General features: G+C 40.4%; 1 protein-coding gene across 1 annotated transcript in view; it reads right to left on the reverse strand.

The window, feature by feature from the left end:
• Positions 1-26652, reverse strand: part of CDH23 (cadherin related 23) — a 1221584-nt gene that overhangs the window by 533890 nt on the left and 661042 nt on the right. Inside the window, exons 14-17 of the mRNA XM_088472189.1 lie at positions 11549-11613; positions 10571-10808; positions 4855-4960; positions 3296-3423 (exon numbers count right to left, since the gene is read on the reverse strand). Coding sequence (XP_088328315.1) covers positions 3296-3423; positions 4855-4960; positions 10571-10808; positions 11549-11613 — 537 coding nt within the window. The remainder of the gene's footprint in view (positions 1-3295; positions 3424-4854; positions 4961-10570; positions 10809-11548; positions 11614-26652) is intronic.

Here is a 26652-nt window from a genome sequence, read left to right on the forward strand (position 1 = left end):
TTCACAACGTCATTCACATACATATCGGGTCGGCCCTGCAGCACAGTTGGCTGTGTTGTGGGCAACCCACCGACCTCCCGTACAGGAACTGTTGACACGGACATTACAACTGAGAGGGGAAATTTAAATGCCCATCTAGTGGTGATGTCAGTCCAGACACATCAATTGGCTAATTATTAGGTGTGTATAACTTACCAAGGCAATATTGTCAGTATCCTGGTGGCCGTGATGCCGGCGCTGATATTACCGGCGCCGGAATCCCTACGCTTCTCACAGTACAGACGCCGGCATCCCGACCGCCGGGATGTCGAAGGTAAGTAGCGGGGTGGGGGGGAGGGTTAGGGTTGGGGTTAGAGTTAAGCACTAGGGGGAGGCTTAGGGACTAAGAGGGGAGTGTTAGGTTTACAGTGTGGAGAGCGTAAGTTTAGGTTGAGGCACTACGGGGGGGAATGGAGGGGGGTTTGAGTTAGGCACCAAAGAGGGAGGGTTAGGGTAGGGAGAGGGGGAGGGTCAGCATACTGAACAACAAGTGTCGGTGTGCTAGCCCTGTCGGGATGCCAGTGCCGGGATTCTGATAGCCTGGATCCCATACCCAAACCCTTACTAAGTGGCCGTCCTAGTTTGTACCCAGCATATGAGTTAGAAAAATAAAGTGAGAATACTGTGTTTTATTTTTTAAACGCTCACTTATTTAAACAAAACAACACTGTAAAATATAGACTCTTAAAAGCTTTTAGGTTCAAATCAACATTTTTAGATTAGACCTTTTTGTTAATTGTAAAATGTACAATATTAAGACCATGGATATAGATATGTGGATATTTTACGTAGCTACTTGTGCATGTTGAAAATACAACTTGAATTGTAGCTACAATTATCCTTTAATGAGATGCAGTTAGCAAAATATATTTGTGCATGCTTATTTCTGCTTGTTTCACTAATAGCTCAGTATTAATCAATGCTCTGTAGTTACATTGGTCTAAATATGAGAGGTTTTGAAGAAGAATCAAGCATTTGTTCAGATACCAAAGCCTGCGCACTCTCCTTTAATAATCCATGTCAAGGTGACGACCACCCACACAAGACTGCCATGGTTTATATCAGATGTGCTGTGGAATGGCTGCTTTGTTGCAATTATAATCAGTAACAGTGTATTGATTTGGAATTAACAAACTGCCTCACTAATACGACTGTTCTCTTCTTCTATATTATGTGCACGCCCATATGACAATAAGTTCTGGAATTCTCATAGAATGACTGTGGTGGTGCAGAAAGGCTCTATCTCATTGCTTGTAGGAATAAATATAGATCTACAAACTAAAATATGGAGGGAATTTAAATGAAACCCTCACTTTCTAAAACACAGTTTCTACCATTGAAAATATGTAGTTTAGTGAAGAAAGCAAACTTAGAGGTGCAATGTTTAGTTTATTTTATTTGATTGTAAAAGCAGTCTTAACTTTCAATAAAAAAATCAACTATTAAACTATTTTTAATGTTTTTACAAAAACTGCTTTCAAAAAATGCTTCATCTATGGCTTTCATGGAGACTTTCCTATTCTAGAGGTGAGAGATGGTCCTGAATCAGTGTTATGGTGCATACACACTGTCAGATTTGTCAGATGAACGATTTGAATGATTTTACCAAAGATTTGAACGATTTTTGACTGCATTAAAATTAATGTAATCGTCCAAGTCTGACTGCAAACACATCAGATGTCAGATATCGTTACCTGATCATCGGGAACGCGCATCGTTCAGACATGTCAGATACGTCAGATTTTCCTTCAGATATGAACAATTGAACGATTTTTTAAATCGTTATCGTTCAGATCTGAAGAAAAACCTGACCGTGTGTATGCACCATTAGGCAGAAACAGTCCAGATGGGAGTGCCCTAATTTTAATTTATACAGAAGATCAAATAGAGGCGGGTTGAAGAGAAAATATGAATATTTATTAAGCACCCAGCAATTATTCAATGTGATGTCAGGAAAACATTGTGGTTTTCATTTATCAAGGCAGTTTCCGAAAAGGTTTAAGTAGCGCTAAAAACTGACAAAGGCTGAATAAAGGCGATGTAGTCTACAGTTGAAGGTTAACTGATGTTGCAGTCTACATTGTTCTTAATGTGGATTGCATTCTGGTCTAATTTACCAAGCCAAGAAAAGCTTAACTTATCTGCTCTGTTCCTCTCCAGCTACTCTCCTCATACCTTGTCGGAACAGGTAGTATAGCGATAGCTTTTACTTTAAAACAAGTCTCATCACTAGTAACCCCCGGCCAGGGTTTTTAGTTAAATACCCCATTAAACACAGCTATAAGAAATGATTTTCAGGGATCCACTGACACAAATGAAAAATATACACATAAAACACATAGTTATGTAACTGAATGCAAATGAGATTTATTTATACTTTTTATTTTCGTTAGTGAATTGATAATTCTCAACTGTATTCCTCTCATATTCCTCATGTATTCATAAACAGATCTGCTGCTTTGCTACTTTTATGGCATTGAAAGGTAGAAGCCAGTGATTAGTTCTAGTTTTATCCATGGAAACCAGTTTGTTAATCAAAAAAATGTATAAGATTTAACCATTTAAATTAATACGTGAAAATTGATGCTTTATACTGCTATACGTTCATGGTTTCCTCTTGGTGCTCCGGTTTCCTCCCACAATCCAAAAGCATACTGGTAGGTTAATTGGCTTCTGATAAAACAAAAAAACTCTAGTGTGTATACAGGAGGCAGTTATTAGACCAGCGGTCTAAATGCCGCCGGTCTAAATACTGACGCCTAAAGCCCGACACAGGGCTTAAGATAGGCGTCGAATTACCGACACCTATCTTAATCCCGATGCTCGAAGACAGACAGACGCCGGACCGATGGAGGCAAGTCTGGCGTGTCTTAACTGTTAGCCGCAGGGGCGGGGGAGAGTTAGATTTAGGCCACTGGCCACTGGTCAGGCACCACCACCCCGGAAAGGGTTAGGTTTAGGGTGTGAGAATGGGCATTTGGATTAGGGTGGGTTGGGGGGGGGGCTAGAATACTTACCAGGTACCCTCCGTCGGGCTTGTGCACTCGGGATTTGAACCTGCGGCTAAAGAGCCACCGGTATTTCAATCCCATGCCGTGTATACATGTGGTAGGCAATATATTGCTCTACTGGTGCAAGGACTGACGTAAATAACTAAATATTCTCTGTAAAGTTCTGCAGAATAGGTGTGTGCAATACAGTATAAATAACTGCTAATAAAATTTAATAAATGGAATATTTCAGAGTAAATACTTACAAAGACTTCAATGCTGACAGGTACAGTACTATTTAGCGAAGGCACTCCTGCATCTTTTGCCATAACCGTTAAAGTTATAACACCACTCGAGATTTGTTCATAGTCCAGAGGTCGAATCACAGTTATTACTGAGGAAAAGCCAAATATTAGTCAGAAAAATATAACATAAGGCCTGATTTGCACACAATCCGCATGCAATGCCAATGTTCACGTAGTCTAGCATTCACAAAAAATTCTGAAAATCCCTACTGTGCATGTGTTGTACAAAGTGAACGCGCAAACAAGTTGTTGCAATTGGATCACACGATGGGGGAGATGCACTAAGCCTTGGAGAGTTATAAAGTACCAACCAATCAGCTCCTACAGTAACTGTCATTTTTAAAACACAGGGGTCTCTTTACTAAGCCTTGGATGGAGATACAGTGGATGGGGATAAAGCACCAGCCAACCAGCTCCTAACTGTCATTTTTCAAACACAGCCTGTGACATGACAGAAGCTGATTGGCAGGTACTTTATCTCCGTACACTTTATCTCCATCCAAAGCTTAGTAAATAGACCACACAGCCTGTAATTTGAAAGTTAGGTGCTGATTGTTTAGTACTTTATCACTCTCGAAGGCTTAGTGCATCTCCCCCTATCAGAAATGTTGCAGAAAAGTGATGTGCGATGACTGAGAGGTGGCTGGTAGAGCACGCATATATGGTCCGTTCAGTGGGTCTATAATGAATGTGTCTCGGGATTGTCAATGCAAGCAGGTGCATCCCAGACAAGCAGCTGTAGGCACAGAAGGCCATAGTCAGAAGGAGAAACAGCACCTGCCATAGGGCTGGTGTAAGTTTCCATGGTGCAACCGATGGTGGCATCTAAGGATGTTCCAATCAGTATTACAGCGTGCACGGATGCTAAAAGTGGGTGTCTCAGACCTCACACATGTAGTTGAATGGATGTACACAAGGAAAAGAGATTGTAGCGACATTTGTAAAAAGTCACATACAGACAACCACCAATAGACCCTGCTGTGTGCGATTTGCATGCGACTCAGAACCAAACCCATAATATAGTACATATTTGTTGGAATAATGCATTTCCTTAATCACATAGAAGATTGGTTTAACTTTAACATTAAATGTTCTCACATTTGAGTGTTCTTATGTCTTATTATTAATCATATAAGGCACAGTCACTTATCACAGTCAAAATACAAGCAATAATAGTAATGAAAAAAAATCATCAGTTTGTTTTGAAAATCTATCTACAGATATTTATTCTAAATTAAGGAGTTATGAGTTGTATATAATATAAATGTTACATTCTACATAAAAAAAACGTTTATCTAAGGTGGCAAAAACAGTTAAATGGCATAGAAAGCCTTATGTATTTATAGGAACCGAAATATAATCAACAAGACAGGATAGAAGTTTTGCAACCATATGCAAATAATACATTTCTTAAACCTAATTAAATGTATATTTCTGAGGTAGCAAAGTAATAATTAATCAAGATAATGCTCTCCCCTTAAAGAACTCTGTTAAAAATATATACACATATCCCCACTCACCTCCATAACCTTCAGAGACAGTGATTTCAAAAACGCTGCGGAATGCTGAAGCCTCTGTAATACTGTATGTAATTTGGTTATTTGGTGGAGAGTCTTCATCAGTTGCCTAAATATACAGAAAATATACATTAAAGTAAAGTCAAGGCTGTCACAATTCTCCTTAGATGTTCCAACTACCTTCAGGATGCTGGAACCTGTAACTGGGGTTCACCCCTTACCCTAGATGACACTATTTCCTCTTCCTGCAATACCCAGTTATGACAGTATATGAACTGAAGTGTCTCCACCCAAGCTTTAAAAGGAATGGATGATGTAAAGGGTGGCTTAAGTAAACCCTTAGTCAAAAATTCTACTATGAATAGACAAATAACATTCTCCACCAGATGTTTAAATATACAGTAAATTTATAGGGACACATTAATATAAGAAACATAATGATATTTATTTATTGTACAGGACCTCCGTAGGAATGGCAATATGGGCAGAGACATCCTGATTTTACTCACCAATGGCCACGGAATTTATAAGCCGCGGCCGTTGCTCCCGCACTTATCAGCTGCTGCCTGGCCGAGACTGCTGCAGACATGCCACAGTCTGACATGTCTGGTACAGTATAGCCAGCACGCAGCAGCAGTGGCTGATGCCCACTTCTTTACCTCTCTGCATGGTGGCTGCTCCCTCCCCAGCCACCAATCTGTTACCTTTGTGAACCTTCCCACCCCCCCCTCCTGACCTAATACTCCGCCCACTCCTTCTCCACTGCCCATTTGATCTCTTCTGGGTCCCCAGGCAAGTTGCTCTGTGGGGTGAACAAGAAGAGACCACAGAACCTCCTACAATCAAAGGTAAGTATCTGTAGTGGGATGGGTACTGTTTAGTGTTATATGGGAGTTGTGGTATATATTAATATTATAAGGGGCAGTGGTCGAAGTGGGAATTTTGAAGTGGGGGTATGGAAAATTTTGGATTGTACCTATGTACGTGCCGAAGGTGCTTGCATGGCGGAAAAGGGGACGTGGCCACCCAATAGGGGTGTGATCTTAAGGCACGCCCCCTTTTCATCAATGTAGTGTACCACACTGAAGTGCCCTTATAATATATTATGTCATGCAGTAGTAGTGCCTCTTACACATCTTGCCTTGCCACAATATTATAGGTATACTGTATGTTAGGGCATAGGCACAGAAATGAACAAATGTGTACGTTGTAAATATATTTATTATATATAAAAGGAAGCAGTGAGAGGATGACACAGGGTTCTACAAACATCACTGGTAAGTACTTAGACCAGAGCTTGCCACAGAGCACTGATTAGCACTTACCAGTATCAGGGCAGTATCAGGCCACATGAAGGTGTGGTCACTGTGGCACTGCTGCTTATTGATGGTCGGCTCCGGAATGAGGAGAGACGTGTGCAGCACATTACTGCTGCCAAACGAGAACAAACTGGTTGCGCACAGCAGGGGCAAATGCACGGTTCTCGGGGAGGGGTTTCCATTATATATGTCTACACATGCACATATATACAAGTAGGTGCGCATGACAGAGGCCCCCAGTAGTAGTCATACCTATGTAGTGCTCCTTATATAGTGCCCCCAGTAGTAGTCCTCCCTATGTAGTGCCTCTTATATAATGCCCCTAGTAGTAGACCCTCCTATGCAGTGCCCCAAGTGGTGGTCCCCCTATGCAGTGCCCCTTATATACTGCCCCCAGTAGCAGTCCTCCCTATGTAGTGTCACTTATATAGTGCCCACAGAAGTAGTCTCCCCTATGCAGTGCCCTAAGTGGTGGTCCGCCCTATGCAGAGCCCCCCCAGCAGTGCCAGTGCCTCCAGGAGTGGTGCCCCTTATGTAGTGTCCCCAGTAGTGCCATTTATATAGTGCCCCTAGTAGTAGTCCCTCCTATGCAGTGCCCCTTACACAGTGCCCCAGTATTGCCCCCCAAGCAGTGCCAGAGCCCCCAGTAGTGGTCCACAATATACAGTGTCACTTATATTGTGCCCCCAAGTAGTAGTCCCTGTATGCAGTGCCCCTTATTCAGTGACCCCCCAGCAGTGCCAGTGCCCCCAGCAGTGCCTCCCCCTGCAGTGCCAGTGCCCCCAGTAGTGCCTCCCCCAGCAGTGACAGTGCCCCCAGTAGTGTCTCCCCCCTTGCAGTGCCCCCAATATAGTGCCCTCCAGTAGTGCCTCCCCCTAAGCAGTGCCCCTTACATATACACAAACAAATAAAAAATTAAATAAAAAACACTTACCTGAATCCCCGCTCCTGTGCCCGAAGCTGTCCATGAGCCTGAAGTTGGAGCCTGGCTCCAGCAGTGCTTCCCTCTGTCTAGGGCTGTGAGCATGGCGCACTGCTCGTCCACTGCAGATTCAGCTGTCAGCGCTTCCTCATCAGGTGGTGTGAAAGCCACCTGACGAGGAAGCACTGACATCTGAACTGACCGGGGCCTGGCCGGGCAGCGCTGTGCCGCCGATCGTGGATGGCGCAGAGATGGAGACAAGGCTGTACAGCGCACAGCACTGCCCTAATTTCTAATCTGGGGCTGTCTGCAAGCTAATTGGCGCTCACAGACCCGTAGCCAATCAGGAGTGGCCGCTTCTGATTGGCTGCCGGGTCCACGAACTCCAATTAGCTTGCGGACAGCCCCAGATTAGAAATGACGGCAAGAAAAAAACATCTTCGGCGGGCGGCGGGTGCAACAACAGGGATCAGTGCTCGGAGGAAGTGCCGGTATATCATACCGTTGTATACCGGCACACTTCGAGCACTGATTAGGGGTATATTAATGTTATCTTGATGGTGGTGGGTTGTATAATAATATGTGGGGTGGGGTTGTATTACCATTATGGGGTTGGGTGTTAATGTTGTATTGGGGTATAATGAACTCAATTGGGGATGGTGCAATTTTATGTGGGTGGGGGTGTGGTAATGTTTTTTGGGAGTGAGGAAGGAAATGAGTTGTTTAACATGTACATACAGAGCACAATTTTTTTTTTTTATACATAGATACAGTGGTCGAAGTGGGGCGGTATACGGCGGTATGACATAACGCCACTTCCCGGCCCCACTTCATTTTAGCTGCAGAAGAGAATGCACCAGCACTGGGATGGAGCAGCGGCAGCAATGTGTAGAGATGTGTCCCGATCAGCGGCTGGCATGTAGCCGGGACAAAGCAGCCCATCTGGTCCCGGCTGCATTGTAAGCAGCGCACACTGGCTGCGAGCCAATTGCAGGGCTTGCAGCCGACAGCCAATCGCGGGGCTTCCGGCCGCCAGCCAATCGCGGGGCTCGCGGCCGCCAGCCAATCACGGGGCTCGCGGCCGCCAGCCAATCACGGGGCTCGCGGCCGCCAGCCAATCACGGGGCTCGCGGCCGCCAGCCAATCACGGGGCTCGCGGCCGCCAGCCAATCACGGGGCTCGCGGCCGCCAGCCAATCCCGGGGCTCGCGGCCGCCAGTCAATCACGGGGCTCGCGGCCGCCAGTCAATCACGGGGCTCGCGGCCGCCAGTCAATCACGGGGCTCGCGGCTGCCAGTCAATCACGGGGCTCGCGGCCGCCAGCCAATCACTGTGCTCGCGGCCGCCAGCCAATCACGGGGCTCGCGGCCGCCAGCCAATGAGAAGCTGCCAAGTGGCAGCTTCTCATTGGCTCACACTAATGCAGCAGCAACGAAGACCCGGTGCTCCTGGCAGCTCCGTTCCAGCTGCGCAGGACCGCAGGTAAGAGGGAAGAAGAGAGAGAGGGGAGGATGTGGGAGAGGGAATAGAGAGAGGGGCAGACAGAGGGAGACAGGCAGTTAGTATTGTAGGGGGTGAGGGAAGAAAGGGATTCAGTGAGAAGGGCAGGGTGTGAGAGAGGGGAGCAGGCAGGGAGAAGTGTGAGGGTGGGGTGAGAGATGTACAATCTGGTGATATGGAAGCAGGGGCCCAGGGGGGAAAATTCAGTCTCCATACCCCCACCTCTAAATTCCCACTTCGAGCACTGCATAGATAGACATAGATAGATAGATATACATACATACATACATTATGGGGGGAAATCATTAGCCGTGGGGTTTACTCTGCAGATAATTGAATGCGCTGCGGATTCAATTAACTGCTGGAACCCCTTGCGCTAATTACCAGAGGCAGGATATTTCCTCACAGCCACAGGAGCTGTGAGGAAAAATCTGCATTAAAAGTCTGCAGATTTTACATGAAATCAATGGGTTAACGCACGTTAAACTAATGTTTACCGCATTGGGAAAAGGTTAATTAATGGAATAGCTATTTCCGCAAGATCAATTAGCCAGATCACCCATTAGGTAATACCTCCAAGATGTGTGAGGTAAGAAAACAAAATGCTTTTAGTAAAATAAGGCACTTTTTCCTTCTTTTCAAAACAGTTAAATGTTTATTTTTTCCATTTTATACTAAAGAATCTGCACCTGGAAACCCCCAGACAAGATTTTCTGTGTAATATTTCTGTGTGACCCAGCAATTCCAGGTCATGCATGTGCAGAATGGCTCCGACAGACCAGCATTGTGTTATGACTCTTCTTGCCTGCCACTTTATCTTAACATTTAGTATCCCCTCCAGTCCATCTAGACATCTTGCAGCAGCAGTGGAGTTTGGACTGCGTTTTGCATCAGTTATCTGTGTATCTGGACAGCAGCCCCGCCAGCCAGGAGCAGGTAGGAATTATTATTTTTTCCAAAAGTCATTCGCGAGAAGCTGGTGAGTGGGTATTTGAGAAAGGAGGGGTGGCAGGCTGAAGTTTTGCCTTTGGTGCAGAGACACCTTGCACCGGCCCTGCATAAACAGCAGGGTCTCTCTGAAGCTATGTGGAATACTTCTGTGTTCCACAGTGGCACTCTTACACAGTGACAAGATGGTGCTGTGCATGTGCAGAAGACTAAATGGTGGCCATCTTGGTAAAGGGAAAGATAATTTCCTGAAGGAACAACATGGAGGCTGCGCAGTAGCACATTCCATATGAACTTATGATTTAGCAAATACAATGGGAAAAAAGTAACATTTCTGGGCTTACATGCCCCTGCAATGCTTGACAGAGGACTGTGCTGTGCTGTATGTGGTGACAGCAAAGAAACTTATAATATGATGAAAATGCTAAGTTCTAATTCTGTACTTAAAAGCAGCTGTTTTAACAAGGTAAAGTTACTCAGTACAGTTAACCTTCCAGCATCAAAGGTACCATAGAGTTTGACAGTCCAGATGTATCGTTTGTCAGGTTTTAATAATGGGAAGCATTTCTTGCTTATGTTTATACTTGATTTTAAAATAACTTAGTGATGGGATTTGTAGAGGCTCTTTATGATGTACAATCCAGGTGCATGGTATAGAGTACAGAATTCATTAAACATTCCTGTGCCTGGCCCAGCTGGACTATCTTTTTCTAGCTAAGTCCTCTGCAGCTGAAAAACTCTGTGGTATTTATGAAGACAGGAGAATCAGATTATAGTAAAAGAGACAATAATACGCCACATTTGGCAATGGAATTTTAGCAATTGGACCTTTGTGTGCAGCTGATTAGAAGCAGTTAGCGTCTGACTATTCTCGTTAATTTTGGATGATTAATATGCATAAAAGCTTCATTTGAGCTGTTAGAACCTGTTGTGAGTAATCAGAAAAACTGGCCAAAGAATTTAAGGGAAAGAAAAATAAAGTTTGAGCCAATGAAATTGAAATAGAATAAAACAAAGTTTTCTTTACTAACCCTAAGTTTGATAACTGTGATCACAGATGGTTCATTCTCTCTTATTGCTCCCAGATATGATTCTTTCTGAAAGATAGGGATGTTGTCATTGACGTCCAAGACATTGATACGCACACGACCAGTTGTCTCCTCACCACCACCATCTCTGGCAATTACGGTAAGAGTGTAGCGTGGAGTAGTCTCAAAGTCCAGCCGGGCAATAAGGGTTATTACACCTGTATCTTTGTCTAGTGAAAACCTATTTGTCAAAAAAATATAAAGTGTATACAGTAGTACAGGAAATATAAAAACACAGTTAATAAAAGAAAAAAACACACATACACTATATATTACTTAGGGGTTCCGAGCTGAGTCCCAGATCAGCCACATACTTGCAAAGTGTATGCAGGCGACCAATCTAAAATCAATCGGTTGGGCATGCCGGATAATCCAGTGTGCCCGTTCGATCTGTTATTTTCAAAGTGAAAGTCGGCAGCATCTGGCAGTGTATGCCCAGCGGCAGCCATCTGACAGACCTCTTCTGTGTTTCTTCACAGGGGATGAAATGGGGAAATGTCCAAATGCAAGGCCAATACACTGAGTATCTCACAGTATGTTCCTGTGATATCTGCTGGGTGCCAGGCAGGGCCATAACTAGGGCACCGCAGGGCAGGAGGCGCTGTTTGGACCTGTCAATTTTCTGGTTATTATTATTCTCACTAGTAGCTTCCTTTTATTTCATCCCCAGCATCTCCTGGCCTCCCCTATCTCTTCTCTGGCCCTTCCACATGAGGCCATTCAACTTTTTGGGTGCATTATGTCCCTATTTAAAAAATGGGGGGTGCCAATGCTCTTTCTGGCACAGGACACCATAAAGTCTAGTTACGGCTGTGGTGCCAGGCTGCCAGATAAAATTTCTGTCGGCCAGACATGCCTTGAATCTGGCAGTGTATGCCCAACTATTATTGTAAATTCCTAGGCATGTGCCACTTTTCTTACCTGTCAGGATCATCACTGAAGAAATAGCTCACTTTTCCGAAAGTCCCGATATCATTGTCTGTGGCCTAGATAAAATTAAAAATAATTAGTTTTTTTTTTCAGTCACAAGAAACATTGTTAAAATAAATGAAATAGTTAGGATGCCAAAATGGTATAGAACTATCTGACTCACTTCATAAATGCCTGTAAGATTTAGTTAAGCTTCTCATTTTTTATTATAAAACTACAAATAGGTTACAATTTTATGAAGGGTGAAAGTATGGCATATCACAAATTGATCTCTCAGGCTATCCCAGATAATCATCACTGAAACCACTATAAATTAAAAACTAACACTTGAATAGGATTACATTAAAATACATCACCCCCGGGACATCCCATTATTTCTGGTGTCAATTCTCTTACTTCCTCTCTCTCGGCCTATGTAGATTCTCATCTACAGCCACGTGTCTCTCAGTTAAGATCACACATACATGATACTACTCACTTTTTACAACTAATTCAGAGCGTCATTTGGAAGCCTACCTATGCATTCCTTACCATGGATGTCCAAAGCCTGTACACTAACATTCCCCATCAATTGGGAATACAGGCTATACGTGACATTTTTAATGAAGATGGTGATCTTACTGAGAGACACAGACAATTCAAACTGGATTACATTAATTTCATTCTCACTCACAATTATTTTCTTTTATCTAACACTTTATTTACAAACTATGGGAACGGCCATGGGAACCAGGTTTGCACTGAGCTACGCCAACCTCTACATGGGTCAAGTCGAAGATGAACTCTGGTGGGGGGGTGGGCTCGGTGACCACCTGGTTCTCTATGGCCATTATAGAGATTATCTATTTATTATTTGGGATGGGGATTCTGTCACAGCTTCTGATTTTGTTCATTCTCTCAACATGAAAACTTTTAATTTGGTTTTCATTCATAATTATGATAGGAGCACAATAAACTTTCTGGAGGTGACCCTGGAGATCTCTGGTGACAAAATCCATACTTCTAATTATATTAAGGATGTTGGTACGGATGCCTAGCTACATTTCCATAGTGCCCATTACATGCCATGGAAAACAAATATCCCTAAAGGACAATTATTAAGGCTTAGGAGAAATTGCTTGACTAAAGAGGTATTTCAAGAACAATCCACTAAGATGCTAGAGTCCTTTGCAAGTAGAGGATATCCGAAACATATTCTGGAGAGGGCATTTAAGGATGTGTCAGAGATCGATAGAGATTATTTATTAGTGCCGAAAATTAATACTTTGCTAAAGAAGAAAACCAGAGAGTTGGCTTTCATCTCTAAATATAATAACTAATCAAATTATTAAATCAAATTACCATATACTTAAAGTAGATCCTATTCTCAATCAATATCTCCCCATTAACCCTGAATTTATTTTCAGGAAAATCGTTCCCTGAAAACTATCTTAGCTCCGAGTTTTATGAAATCTGATACTGATTCCAAGGTTCTGGAAAAATGTCATAATACCTGGTTAGCTCTTAGACCTATTGGCTTCTTTTGATGTGGAGGTACAAGATGTACTACTTGTAAATATGTTATTTACAAAACTATATCCATAGCCACCATGACAGGGTACGAGAAAAGAATCACCAGTTTTATAAATTGCAATACGAGTTGGGTGATATATCTCCTACAATGTAGCTGCCATCTTAAATATGGGGGTCGAACAACCAGAACCCTTAAGGTGCGATATATGGAACACCGCAGAAACATTTTAAACAGAAAGCACAATCACAGCATTCCAAAACATTTTATGGAGAAACATGGCAATGACCCTAGCTCACTAACTGTCATTGGCTTGGATTTCATCCACCCAACCATACGTGGTGGAGACAGATTTAGAAAATTATGCCAACAGAATATATATTGGACCTTCAAACTCAATTCTCTATTCCCTAGTGGACAAAACTAAGCTTTAGAATTAAATGTCATACTATAAACTAGGGGTGCTAAGTTGTTGTATCACCTAGTTGTTTATTTCTGGTTGTGTTTTTTTTTTTCCTTTCTGATTTTTTCTTTCTGGTTTTAGATTGGTTGAATTTGGGATATCTATATATTTCTATCAACCTAAACTATCCAACTTCATTCAACTAGACAAATCTGTACAATATATATATATATATATATATATATATATATATATATATATATATATATATAATTTAGATAAATATTCATTCCTAACAGCGATTTCTTATCTATACATATTATTGTTCATATGTACATTTAATTATTTCTAATTAGCCTATCCATACATGTTATGGTTCAGATGATATCTTAGGTATACATCCACTTATTGAGTTCTATAGGGATGGCAACAGGTACAGATACATCATGAGATATCCCTCTTTTGGGAACATTATTATAATTGCTGTTTATCCATTTAACATATTGCCGATCTGTTATATGTCAAGCTTTATTTCTAGAATATCTATGCCTCGACAGCCAACACAAGGCCCATCCTTGTTTATGTCTATGTGTTAATAATGTCATGAGATAATCTCTCTAGATTTGTTAGTCAATTTGTACCCTACCAGCCTCGATATGTTACTGTGTAACTATCTGCCGGTTTCCATGGATATAGCATCGTTCACAACCTCATTTGTTCAGCCAAATGGTAACACATGATCAGTGTGTGAAGGAACAACCAGCCAATAGATCGGGCTGAAACTTGAAACGGCACGAATGATGACGCTGTGCCCAAGTGGAATAGATACATGTGGAATCACAAACTAATAGACCTGGCCGGAGACTTGGAAGGCAGCATATGATGACGCTGCGTCCCATTGCTAAGATCCACTCCAGTCATGTGACCTCTGATGACCAATAACGGATCAGCGGTGCAAAATTAACCTATGGTGGGTTCTCTCCCATAACGATCGGACCCACAATATATGCAGTAAGTGAGGTTATTCAAACTTTTTCCTTTCTATGTTTAGCAGTACTTATCTGTATGTTTCCTCCTTTTGTCTATGTATATGCAATTATGTTTTTTATATGTATTAACACACGTACTTGATGATTATGATTGAAAACACCTGATGACCATTTGGTATAAATTAAAGGCAGTATGTAAAGGCTGTATACCAGCCATGCAGACACCTTGAAAAAGCTGCTCCTGTGCAGCGAAATGCGTTGGTGGTTCTTTCCCCTGGGTATTGGCATTTGTCATTTGGACATCAGTACCATACTATATATTGGAGCACTGAATTGAAATTGGGATTTTGTGTAACATTTATAGTGCTGGTTGTCATGAGGCTACATCCCTTTGCGTTGGAACTTCGCTGATTGCGATACCACCGCTAATTCAAGGATCCTCAATCATCCTGATACAAGCTGGTAAACCCATTCACTATACAACTGGACTTTTTTTTCAACCTTCACCCTACCCCTTCTTTTTGAATGACTCTTTATTCGGTGCCCACCAAATATATATGCTGCAGCATTCAGTGCCTACAGGATTTTCAAGAATTTGCTTGAGATTGATATATATGGACCTCAACCATTTGATGTCACATGTGACCTTTTATTTTCTTCATGGTTTAACCTATTCAACCATTGGGTTTTTATTGTATTTTACTGCCATTTTATTTATTTTTTCTTTATGAGTATTAAATTGTGCTTATCTTTATCACTAGTGCTGCTTATTGCTTGTTCCCCTCATTGTTTTAGACACTCCTACTTAATGGGATCCTGACGGTCACAATGCCGATGGTCAGAATACTGATGGCTGCATCAGACAGTCACAATCTTGTATTTTAACCCAAATCTTAACCCTAACCCTCCTGCAGCCTAACCCTAACCATCCTGTAGCCAATCCCTAACCCTCCTCTCCCGCAGCCTAACTCTAACCCTCCCCCTAGTTCCTAACCCTTAACCCACCCTAATAATAATAAATGTAATAATCTGCTGGGATTAAGACTGTCAGCATTCTGAAGGTTGAGATCCTGACTACATTGCTACTCAACTCCTACTGGTACTTCTGATCTTGGAGCTACAGTACAGTATGAGAATTTCACTGCTGTGACTATTCATAAACTATCTATAAGTCACCACCACTTCTGGAAGCAAAATATAAAAGCAAAACTGCACATTTATCAGTATTTGTAAGATTTTTAGATACTACTAAAGGCCATCTCTGTAAGACAATTGGTTTTCTGAATATTCAAATATTATAGAGTGTAATGCATTTATTAATGTGTACTAGTTAAAAAGTACAAATAAATATCTGCATAGTGAACAATATCACATTATGGATTAATCAACCAATGAGTATCTGCATATTTAATCAATCTAAAAGTTATTCATTGGCTGTGCCCCTTACAAACAAAATCTGGTTGCAGGATCAATGACTAATGATACTTACACAATAATTACAATTGTACCAGGTATAGCTTAGGGAGACAGGTTTCAATGAGTCACTGAAGCATACTTCACTAGTAAATAGTGCATAGCAATATGTTACACTCATATAGCACTAAATGAGCTATGAATTCATTGTGTAATCAGGGACTTTAGGTTGTCTGTGTAAGAGAAATTTTCCAAGAAGAACAGCTGTACAAGACACAAGGCAAGATTACACTGCATAGACTGCAATCGCCGGGCCTCATGTTTTTCCATTTCCATCATTATGTTAAATGACACAACTTACCTATAGAATCTGCTCATGAAAACAATGATTTTAGTGATGCTGCTTTGAAGGTACAGTATGAGCAGAGCAGAGGTCCGAAAAGTTTGGTAGATTTTGTGGGCCGGACATTCGAGTTTTTCCTTACCCTCTTTATATACGTAGCTTTACATTTCTTTATAGATTTTGTGCCCCCACCCTTTGTATAGTGTTATTTATTTTTTTCCGCCATCCTTTAGTTTTTTTATATTGTGTATATCCACTTTTAATTGCTTTTGTGTCTCCTGTTTATATAGCTTTATTGAATTTGTACCTCATCTTTCTTTGGTTTATTGATTTTGTGCCCCCTCTTTACAGTATATAGCTTAATTGATTTTGTCACTCCCACTCCCTACACAGATTTATTGAGTTTGTCCTTACACCTTTTTTTGTCTACATATCCCACAACTGGTTAATGAATCATTTTAGTTTTCGGATGATGATTAGTCTAATATGATGGGATGTTGGGATGGTAGGTGATCCATCAATGTGGGCTTAGGCTGTTTTGTGAATTTGTTAGCATGTTTAATTGCCAAAGCAGGTACTGGGCTGCGAATAGTTCATACAGCATTTTTGAAAACTTGAAGAAGCTTTTGCTATAGCAGTGGTAACCGGAAAAAATGCCCAATTTTTGCTATTTTAAAGGCATGGTGAATACATTTCTTTATTACCTGCACCCTATTTGAGTACAGAACATTCTGTTGTTTTAGCCGCCAATCTCAACTTGTTACAGTAGTTTCTTTGCTCCAATTGTACTGTATACATTCTGTAGACTACTGCTTGTTCTGTCATAGTAGACCCTGCCCTTTTCCTATTTTTTATCCTTAATTTTTTTTCCTTAGTCATGTTTTATCAAATGTCCATATTTGTAGGCAGAGTTACATTCATATAGGTGATTTATTTCCCACAATTTACAATACATTGCAAATTGTTTTAGCAACTGATGAATTTGGTTCACAGTTTCCCCCCTGGGTGTTGGTAACAACAAAGCAGAGATGGTTATAGTAACTAATACCTGCAGACAAGGATGGATACAGTATCTGCCTTACCCTTATTCAGCTTTGGAACATCAAGGAAGTTTATATGCAACCTATTTCATTTTTTCCATTAGTAGCACTTCAGAAATAGAGGGTCATCTAGGCATTGTTTCACCTGAAACTTGATGACATCAATCATCAGTCCAGGTCCTACTGACTGTATACATTTATTTTGAGTACGTTCTATGCCAAACTATTCCTCTCTTCTTACTTCCAAAGATGCAAAGAAGAGTCTGTCTTTCAGCTGGATTAATCTACATGAACAATTCTGAGACTATTTTCTTGTGAGTGATATACAGATAATGGCATATCAGATGTACTGTAGGTCTCCTCCTTGTAGTGATTCTGTAAGATTACTGTTGGTCACTTTTAATTTTCAGAAAGCCTCTAAGGCTTATAAGAGGATGGACGACCTACAGTAGACCACAGCCTCCATTATCTCTGATTCAGAATAACCTCTTTATAAGTCTGTCACTTTGGTGGATGACGCTGGAATAGTACAATTTGTCTTTCTGTTACCTATACCTATCTGGACAAATATGTTAAGGACTCTCCTTTTAGCAACTACAGATAACTTAATACAGTGGGCTTATGGTAAATTGTCACACATTGCACTCTTGGCCTGATTCAGCAAGGAACACACAGGAGAGAACGCACGCACTTGGCCAATGTTTCCGTACTACGCATGCGTATGCATTGCACTGCGTGTACTACCCGGTGTGGTCTGGTAAGCATATGCAGACTACATGCAGCATGTCGGCAGAACCCTTCCGATATTGAGTTGACAGGAAGTGCCGTTTGTGGGTGGTGATGGCGGGGTGGTCGTGCGAACGGAGGCATGCCTGTGCATTGGGACGCCATTATAAGGGCGTCCATAATTAAGCCAGTGCGGCGATGGATGCAGTGATGAGACTCCGTGCACACAGGAAGTTGCCAAGATCCTGCGCGAGGTCTGGTCAACAACTATTATCGAAATGTGGTTGATGGTTTTCGATGTTACCGATGTTTACGCTATCTTGCGTACTCATCAGGCTTTGAGCAAAGGGAGATGGGCGGCCTAATATGGGGCTGGGCGTATGCATCTTGTGCTGCTGTCTCCGTGCGTATGCATTGATTAGCATATTCTCGCAGCGGACGGGTGAGTGCGTTCTTTCCTTTGTGTTGCTTGCTGAATCAGGCCCTCTGTCCACGTTGCCTTTAGAACTTCACATTTTATCGGGATGTAATTCATAACCCGACACCAGTCAGAATCCCAGCACAATTTTTTGCTAATTGCTTTCATATACTCTTTATCAACCTGGTTTATTTATTCATGAAACTTGTTTTACATCATGAAGTTAGAACTGTTATTTTAAGTGTTCTTGCTGCTCTTATTCAGCTTGCAGGTGCTTCTGTTGAAATGTTTTTTATCCTACATCAATAATGAACTATTTGGTTTTCTTTAAAAATATTGTAGGCTTTATTCTTCCTCTACCTCAAATACCTCACCCAGTAGATCATCAATAAACCTTGTGAGATGGTGGCAGGTTTCCTTTTTCGCCATGCTGTCTTCTTACACTTTCAAAAACCGTCAGGTATTAATCATGTAATTTACTCTCAGGAGTTAGACTTCTCAGTGCTTTGCACATCTATTCTGAACATTTTAACTTGCAGCACCATAGTCTTACTGCGATCAAAATGCTCTCCAATACGGTCAGTGACTTTTTTTTTTTACTCCAAATGAGCAGTCGCTCTCAGTAGAAATGTACTATCTTATCTGCACACCGCTAGTTTTCTCTTCAGCAGCTCATAGACAATAGAATGTTATAACTGGCTGGGCTGAATTTCTTTCATCTATACCCAGTTCCGTGTGTGGTGGTAATTTTATTACACACTGTAATGAAGAAGACATTCAAAGAGCATAGTTTTGAGGGAGGCAAATGAAAATGCATTAAACTGTCACAACAAAAAAATGCAGCAGACACACTGAATAAAACATATTTAAAAATGGTGCTTATATCATAATCATAAGTACAGGGGCATAACTAGATATTAGAAGGCCCCATAGCAAAAGTTTGTAAGGGTCCCTATATACCACCCTATGGTGAAACATGTATATAACACAGAGTTTGCACTCTGTGTGACGGCACCGATCGCACAAACCTAGTTACGGTCCTGTACAAAGCTTATGGTGTCCTAAGTACTTAGGATTAGTATTTTTGTTGCACATGAATTGGTATAAAGTTGCAGACTATGCACAAAGACACATTGTATTTCTCACTCATATTGGTCCTCAGTCTTTTGCAGTTTTGCTGCATGTAATGCCAGCGTTCGAATCCAGGGTACCCGGTAATTGTACTTTTGCTGCATTAGTGATGCAACCAAGATGCTTTAGGGGTCTATTAATTATCACTTAAATTCGACCAAAGCAGGTGAAAATTAACATTTTCACCTACTTTTGGAGAAATTAAGTATCGGGGCTATTCATTATAAAGGTAATGCAGGAGATATCACAGATATCTCCTGCTTGCCTTTTCTCCCGTTACAATATTTTCGGAGCTTGACTGCGGGAGGATTCACCATCATTAGATGGCGTTTGCTTATGCACACCCTTTTGGATCCCTCCGCCCCTATCCGGCTCCTTCTGCCGGACACTGGTGCTTTGTGCGCCTGCGTGAACTCTAGTTGAGTCTGACTCGGCAGTGCTAAGATTCACTGCTCCAAAAGAGCAGAAAAAACGTTCCGGGAGACAGCTTATTTTCGGATCAGCTGTCTCTGCACTGGAGCAATGAGAAAGTGCTTTGGCACTCGCCGTGAGTAGGGATGTATTCTATTGGGGTTCGCTTGGACCCTGATAATTAACAATAGACCCCTTAGTCACAAAGTTTGTAGAACACCAAATGGGGCTATTTGCTGGTACCTGAGGATAGGTGTATGTAGACACATCTATATGAACTTCATGCTCCATTAGATACAACTGAAGCCCCTCCAACATCATCAGGACAGTATACTGTAATACAGGAATCTGATACAGGAAAAAGTAGACACTGCTGTCATTTGAGCTACTGTGACATCACTGTACCTGTCCCTAATCCAGCAATCCACACAGTGCATTTGTGCAGCAAAATGAAAGCGCATGATGACAATATTTAAGTAAACTGTTATTTCTGATACAGTTATCAGCTCAAAATTCAGAAATCCACACTGCTGCAACCTATAAAATTAATAAAATGGTTATAAAAACATACTATTTATTATAAATACCAGTAATAACATATGGCATATATGTACATAATCACATCTAATATATCAGTGATTTTTTTTCTTTTTTATGTATTTGGTTTGCTGCCTTCTCATAGCTGCTTGGATCAAAAAAAGTTCTTAAAAAAGTGTTTTAGGTTCTCCCATGACCAAAATATTTCTTATTAATACTAAAGGTTCTGTGCTACACAAATGTTCCAGGTGTTTATCCATCCCCTGTAACCAGCTAAGTGAGGTTTCAATTTACTGAATTGATTTGAAAGTTTTAACAGTGGATTTTGATCTACTCTGGCATTTAATGCTTCATAGAAGTTTTCTGCCACCTGGGCAATGCTCTGTTCTGCCCCATTAGGAAAAGTGGCAGAACTGCCATCATCCAGGCTACCTCCCTCTTGCCTGACCCCTCCCATGACCTGTGTCTCTTTAGGACACTTTGAAATATAAGGATCATGAAGCAAATGCAGCCCTTGCATCTGTCCAATGACATCCAGATGGCAGACATGGCACACTGCCCGCCTTACCAAAAAGCAAATTTAATAAATTATTGCAATACCTTAAATGAATAGGTCAATTATACTTTCATATTACTATGGAGATCTAAAAACACAAGGAGAAAGATCTAGCATAAAAGTTCACAACTAAGCATTTCAAAAACCTGTTTTCACTTCCAGATGATTTAAAAGTGTTTCAATTAGAACTAAAAATATACTCCAACAACACAGCTGATAATTAACTGTTTTTACAATGAACAGTAACAGTAATTTGTTAACTAAAAATTGTAAATAGATTTACTCTTGTATCAAAACCAGTTGCTTTTTACCCACTAATATTGTGGTGTCCTTTTTAAATTTAAGATATAGGGGGGTATTCAATTTGGGAGTGAAAAGTCCGTCCTGGACTTTTCGCTCCACATCGCAGGTTTTCCGGGGATAAAGTATTGGGCACGTGCCCGCTTTATCCCCGTATTCAATTAGGAAGCAGCGAAAAATGGGAGCCGGCGGAGAGGTAAGTATCGCAAAAAATTCGGGAATTTTCGGGAAATGTCCCTGGGTCCCCCCTAAAGATGGGGGTTCACTATGGGTACCGCATTTTAGCCTGCTGAAGGAAGTTGGGGCTTGTAATAGCTGCTGCAGGTGCATAAATGCGGCTATTGAAGAAGTGGGGAAAAATAACTTGTTCCATCAAATTTGGGGTACATGAAAATGGGTGCAAGCATATTTTACAGTCCCTAAAATGATTTTTAAAAATTCTTCAAAAAATGCACCTGCCGCTACTTCGGCAATGAAGAAAACTCCTGCCACATATAAGGGAACCCCTCTGGTTTTAATTTGGCTTTTTTTTAAGAAGTGTGTTCTGTATTGTTTTTTTTTTTTTCACCCCAAATTTAAATGTCATTTTTTCGGGTGTCCCGATTTTTTTTTTTACACATCTTTTTTAGGGGACATTCCCAGGGCTATTTTTTTTTTTTTTTAAGACTGCACCCCTAAACCCCAATTCTACACTTTTTTTCGCCAGCAAAAGGCTGGTGAAAACTTATCCCAGTTTTTTTACATTGACTTTTCGCACCGGCGAAAAGTCAATGTAATTGAATAAGGGATAATTGAAATAGGCGAAAATGACATCATCGGCGATAAATTATCGCCAATTCCGACATTTCGCCTCAAATTGAATACGGCCCATAGTATTGCCAAACTATTTTAATTTACAGGTAAATTGCAGGTTTTGTAGATATATGATGAAAGTATTAATTTCCATTAACGCTCTTTTTGCGCTTAGGGGCCTATTGTATTTATGAAATTGCTACTGTAATTTATAAAATATTATATATATATATATATATATATTTGTTCTTTTATATATATGTTTATATATACAGAAGATATATTTAAATATAAGAGCGATAAAATCCTATGATAAGATCAGTGGGTCGCCTTTACTGTGTCTACAAGTCCTTTCTTCTAGGATCCCCCAAGGTGTAGAATTATGGAGGCTAATATTTATATTTTTGATAAATAAATGCATAATTTATAAAGATTGCTTATAGCATAAGAAGGTGACAAAGTATCCACAATCACAATACAGTTGAGGTGATAATATATTCTTGCCACCACCCTTATGGTGGGTGAGCTCGATTGGCAGGATCCTCTCGCTTAGTGTATGGTGTCGAAGCTGGTTTAGTGGCTGAGACAGAATCAGTGTAAAATTAGCTTGGAGCGACGCCATCTTGCGAATGGCAACCAGACTCCATCTTAAAAATAAGTACCTGCACGACGCCATCTTGCGAATGGCGACAAGACTCCATCTTAGAAATAGGTCACACAGTGCCAAACTACATAGTACACAAAACACAATGCTAAATTGCTAATAAATAGCAATTTGTCAAAACCACATAGTACACAAAACACAACTCTAAATTGCTAATAAATAGCAATTTGTCAAAACCACATAGTACACAAAACACAACGCTAAATTGCTAATAAGTAGCATGGCCAGCTTTTTAACATTCTTCCCCAAACACATACTGACGGTGTTTAACATACATAAAAATGACTTTCCAACACATTAACTTAAATAATGAACAGTGCAAAATAGTAGCAAATTAGTGGTGTTTTACCTGCATTAACACATACACACAATGTTAAACAGTGCACAACGCAAATTAGCTAATTATTAGCACGTTCAGCTTTTTAACGATCCCTACACAACCAATACCGATTTAGTCCCATACACTCAGAGATACCTTTCCAGCTTAGTGCTGCTCGCTAAGTACCCCACAGACCCCCAGATACACAACACTATTTAGTGTCGTTCTCCCTTGCATACATACACTTAAAGCAATAGTTCCGTAGCACAAAAGGGTTATTATTACATGATTCATTCACAATGCCAGCGTGTAAAGAAATGACTGTTCACTGCATCTAAGGTTTAATACGTGATAAGTAAGCCGTGTTTGGTATTATACTGATCTGCACTTCCTCAACAGCTTTCCAGTATCATCGGTGTGAAGATCGCAACATGCATTCCCAACTTATGGACCGTAGAGACTTAAAGCACCAAAATGTATATTGTAAAACCAACAGCCAAGATTTGCATGAGGTGGGAAAACGGAGGCAACAAGATGTTAGAGGCTGTTTTGTGTCCATTTGAATCAACCTGTTAAATGTCCTGTAACAAATGCACCGTGATGGGGAACCAATGGGATCAGCAACAAACCTCTCTATTGTGTTATCTGTTTCTGTAAGGGTATAAATGTGTGTGTTGTGACCCCAGTCGGGAGTCTGATTGCTGATTGACGGAGGTTTCTTGCTGATGCCGGTATCTGGTCCAGAGCGCGTGCGTATGTATAACTGTATCTTGTGTCTGTATAATTCTTTGTGCTAAATTGTACTTAGATCACAGCATGTAACTGACTGTACTTTACTTGAATAATACTTTGTGCTTTGGAAACACATGTTCAAGGTCTAAAGTCTTTATTTTACAGTATGACTGCGTACGCAAATAGCGTCAATTTTAGAGCTTTATAGGCAGGTTTTAGAAGGTATAGGTAGGAGCGTATAGAGGTACAAATTCAGTATCCTTAATTGATACGACACCAGAAACCCTACACGTTTCCTCCATAAATGGACTTCTTCAAAGGTTAGAAATCAAAAATTGTTATGCAATGCCGTAATTGATGTACTGAAAATCATTCATAGATCATTCATAGCAATAAACCCAAGTGGGAAAAATTGGATGATTGCACCATCACACAATAACGGGAATTCAAATCCAGTGGATAAATGGATCTCAAAAATGGACTGGATGCAAGAAGTGATTCTAAACAATGTAAATGTTCCCTGCAAACATATGTCTTTTCTCCAAGTGTAATGAAAATATATACATAAAACTCACAACTGCCCAGACAATAACAGTCCGAAGAGGTAAGGGTTAACTTACCACTTAGCCAGACCAGTCTAGATATGTGCAGATACGTGATATATATGTTTTTTTCAAAGAATAAATCTATTTTTTATGTTTTCCATCTGTTATCACCATACTATGATAGCCTTGCAGAAGTATTACCATCACTTGTTTAATAGACTTTCCCATGTAAAAGACATTGACAAGCCATTGCTGACAAAAGCCAGAAAATCACACCAGAAGCCATGACAGTGTTCTCACCAACGATAACCCATTGTCATATAGGGAAAGGTGAGTGAAAAGCTCTTTTGCTACCAAAAATTCCCATTTTTGATAGCAATTGGTCTTTTCATAAGTTGGGGCAAAAAACGTGCTTGAAGTTGCTTATTTCAACTTCATAAAAAGTATTTTTTCAAGAGAACATTAAACTTAGCTTTCAGTGCCCACAAATAGTAATGGGATAGAAAGGAGACAACTCTTCAACATCTCATCAGCCAAGATTTGTCCACATGGAGAGCCCTTCAGATCGCTGCTGCAATCACTCTCACCTTTCAAAATAATAAAAATCAGTGTATGCTTCAGATTTTATAGTGGCTTGGATCTATAAGTTATTTACAGCATTGTAATGGTTCCTTAGTCACAAAGGATCTTACCATTAGAGCTATATACAATAACCAACTACAATATTTTATGGTGGAAGGCTCTATGGCTGCCAATTTTAATATAATTATTCTATAGTAAAATGCTTAGAAGTAACATTGATTCCCAAGCTAACATTTTTCCATCCTGTTAAGCAGCATTACATTGTATTTCCAGTTAGATAACCATTATTCTTTATATCTCTGTAACATATAGGGTCAAATGTAATAGGATGAGAGTTTAAAAAATGTGAGAGTTTAGCAGTAAACTTTCATATTGGTCCAGTTTTATTTTCAAAATGGGAAAAACATCTGGATGAGAGTTTAAATCGTGAGCATTATTTGAGTCTAATAATATGTGAGTTTGTATGTTCTTTGACTCTATTACATTGGCCGAGTATAAACAGTGTGAGAGTGTTACTTGAATAGATTGTTATTTACTTCTACCTTAATGTCCGGCTTAAATTAGATCTATACTGACTGTTACGACTATGGCAATGATACTTAACATCATTACTATTGGTTTTGCAATGCGTTTTATTTATCTCTCTTCCCTGCTCAACCTGCTTTAAGTTATGTATTTATCCTGTTTACATGTTGCTGTTCAGCCTTCTTGGGGCAGAATTGCAGTAGCTTGGATGGATAATATTAGTAATGAACTACGTCAGTTTTATCTTAGTACACGTGTTAGGCTAAGGACCCTTATACTTGTGTAATTTATGTGTTTTCACGATATAGCAAAATACGGATTATATCCTTTTGCTTTATTTGGGAAACACTACATATTTATTTCGCCTAATTTTCAAATTCTGCATGACTAGTATCAAAGATCGTTTTTGTTACACTTAGTTATATGGTTTGATGTTTTTTTGATTGTGGTCTGCAGTACAGTGGCGGATCTTTTCTTCCCACTTTTTCTTTCTATTTAGTTGCTATATTGTGGGAGTGGGGGTGGTTGTTTAGTTTTGTTTTTATTTCCTTCTTTTATATTTTTATTTCCAATATGCTATATGGATTATGGTAACTTCTAAGCAGTAATATTTAGTTTTTTCTCTCTACCATGTAATTTGGATTGGTAATTCTAGATTTTTTTTTTTTCTACTTGCTCATATTACTGTATGTCTGGTTCTCTCTGGTATCCACTCCAGAGACAGACACAATTGTTTGGATAGGAAAATGTAAGAAAACCGTTTGGGCATAGACATTTTGGTACCTTATTTTTAACTTTGTCACTTCTAACACTAACTTTATATCAATGTCTAATCTCTAAGATTACTATTCCTTACATTTGTATCATTAGGTCATGTTTCAATAAAAAATAAATACATTTGACCCATAGTGTTTAATAAGGCAGACAAGTCATAATAAAGTAAGATGTATTAAACAAAATTGAGAACCAGCTTGCTACAGCTTCCAATTTAAGGAAGATGCAAGATATGTCGCAAGGGTGTAGTCAGCATCACGTCAAGTTGCCGACAGTCACAATACCGACAGCGGCATCCCGACTGTCAGAATCCTGACAGATTGCAGAGGTAAGTATTAGGGTGAGGGGGAGGCTTAGGGTTAGAGGTAGGGGGATCGTAAGGGTT

The sequence above is a fragment of the Taudactylus pleione genome, unplaced genomic scaffold, assembly GCF_031769625.1.
Source record: "Taudactylus pleione unplaced genomic scaffold, aTauple2 ptg000121l, whole genome shotgun sequence".
NCBI classification, from domain to species: Eukaryota; Metazoa; Chordata; class Amphibia; order Anura; family Myobatrachidae; genus Taudactylus; species Taudactylus pleione.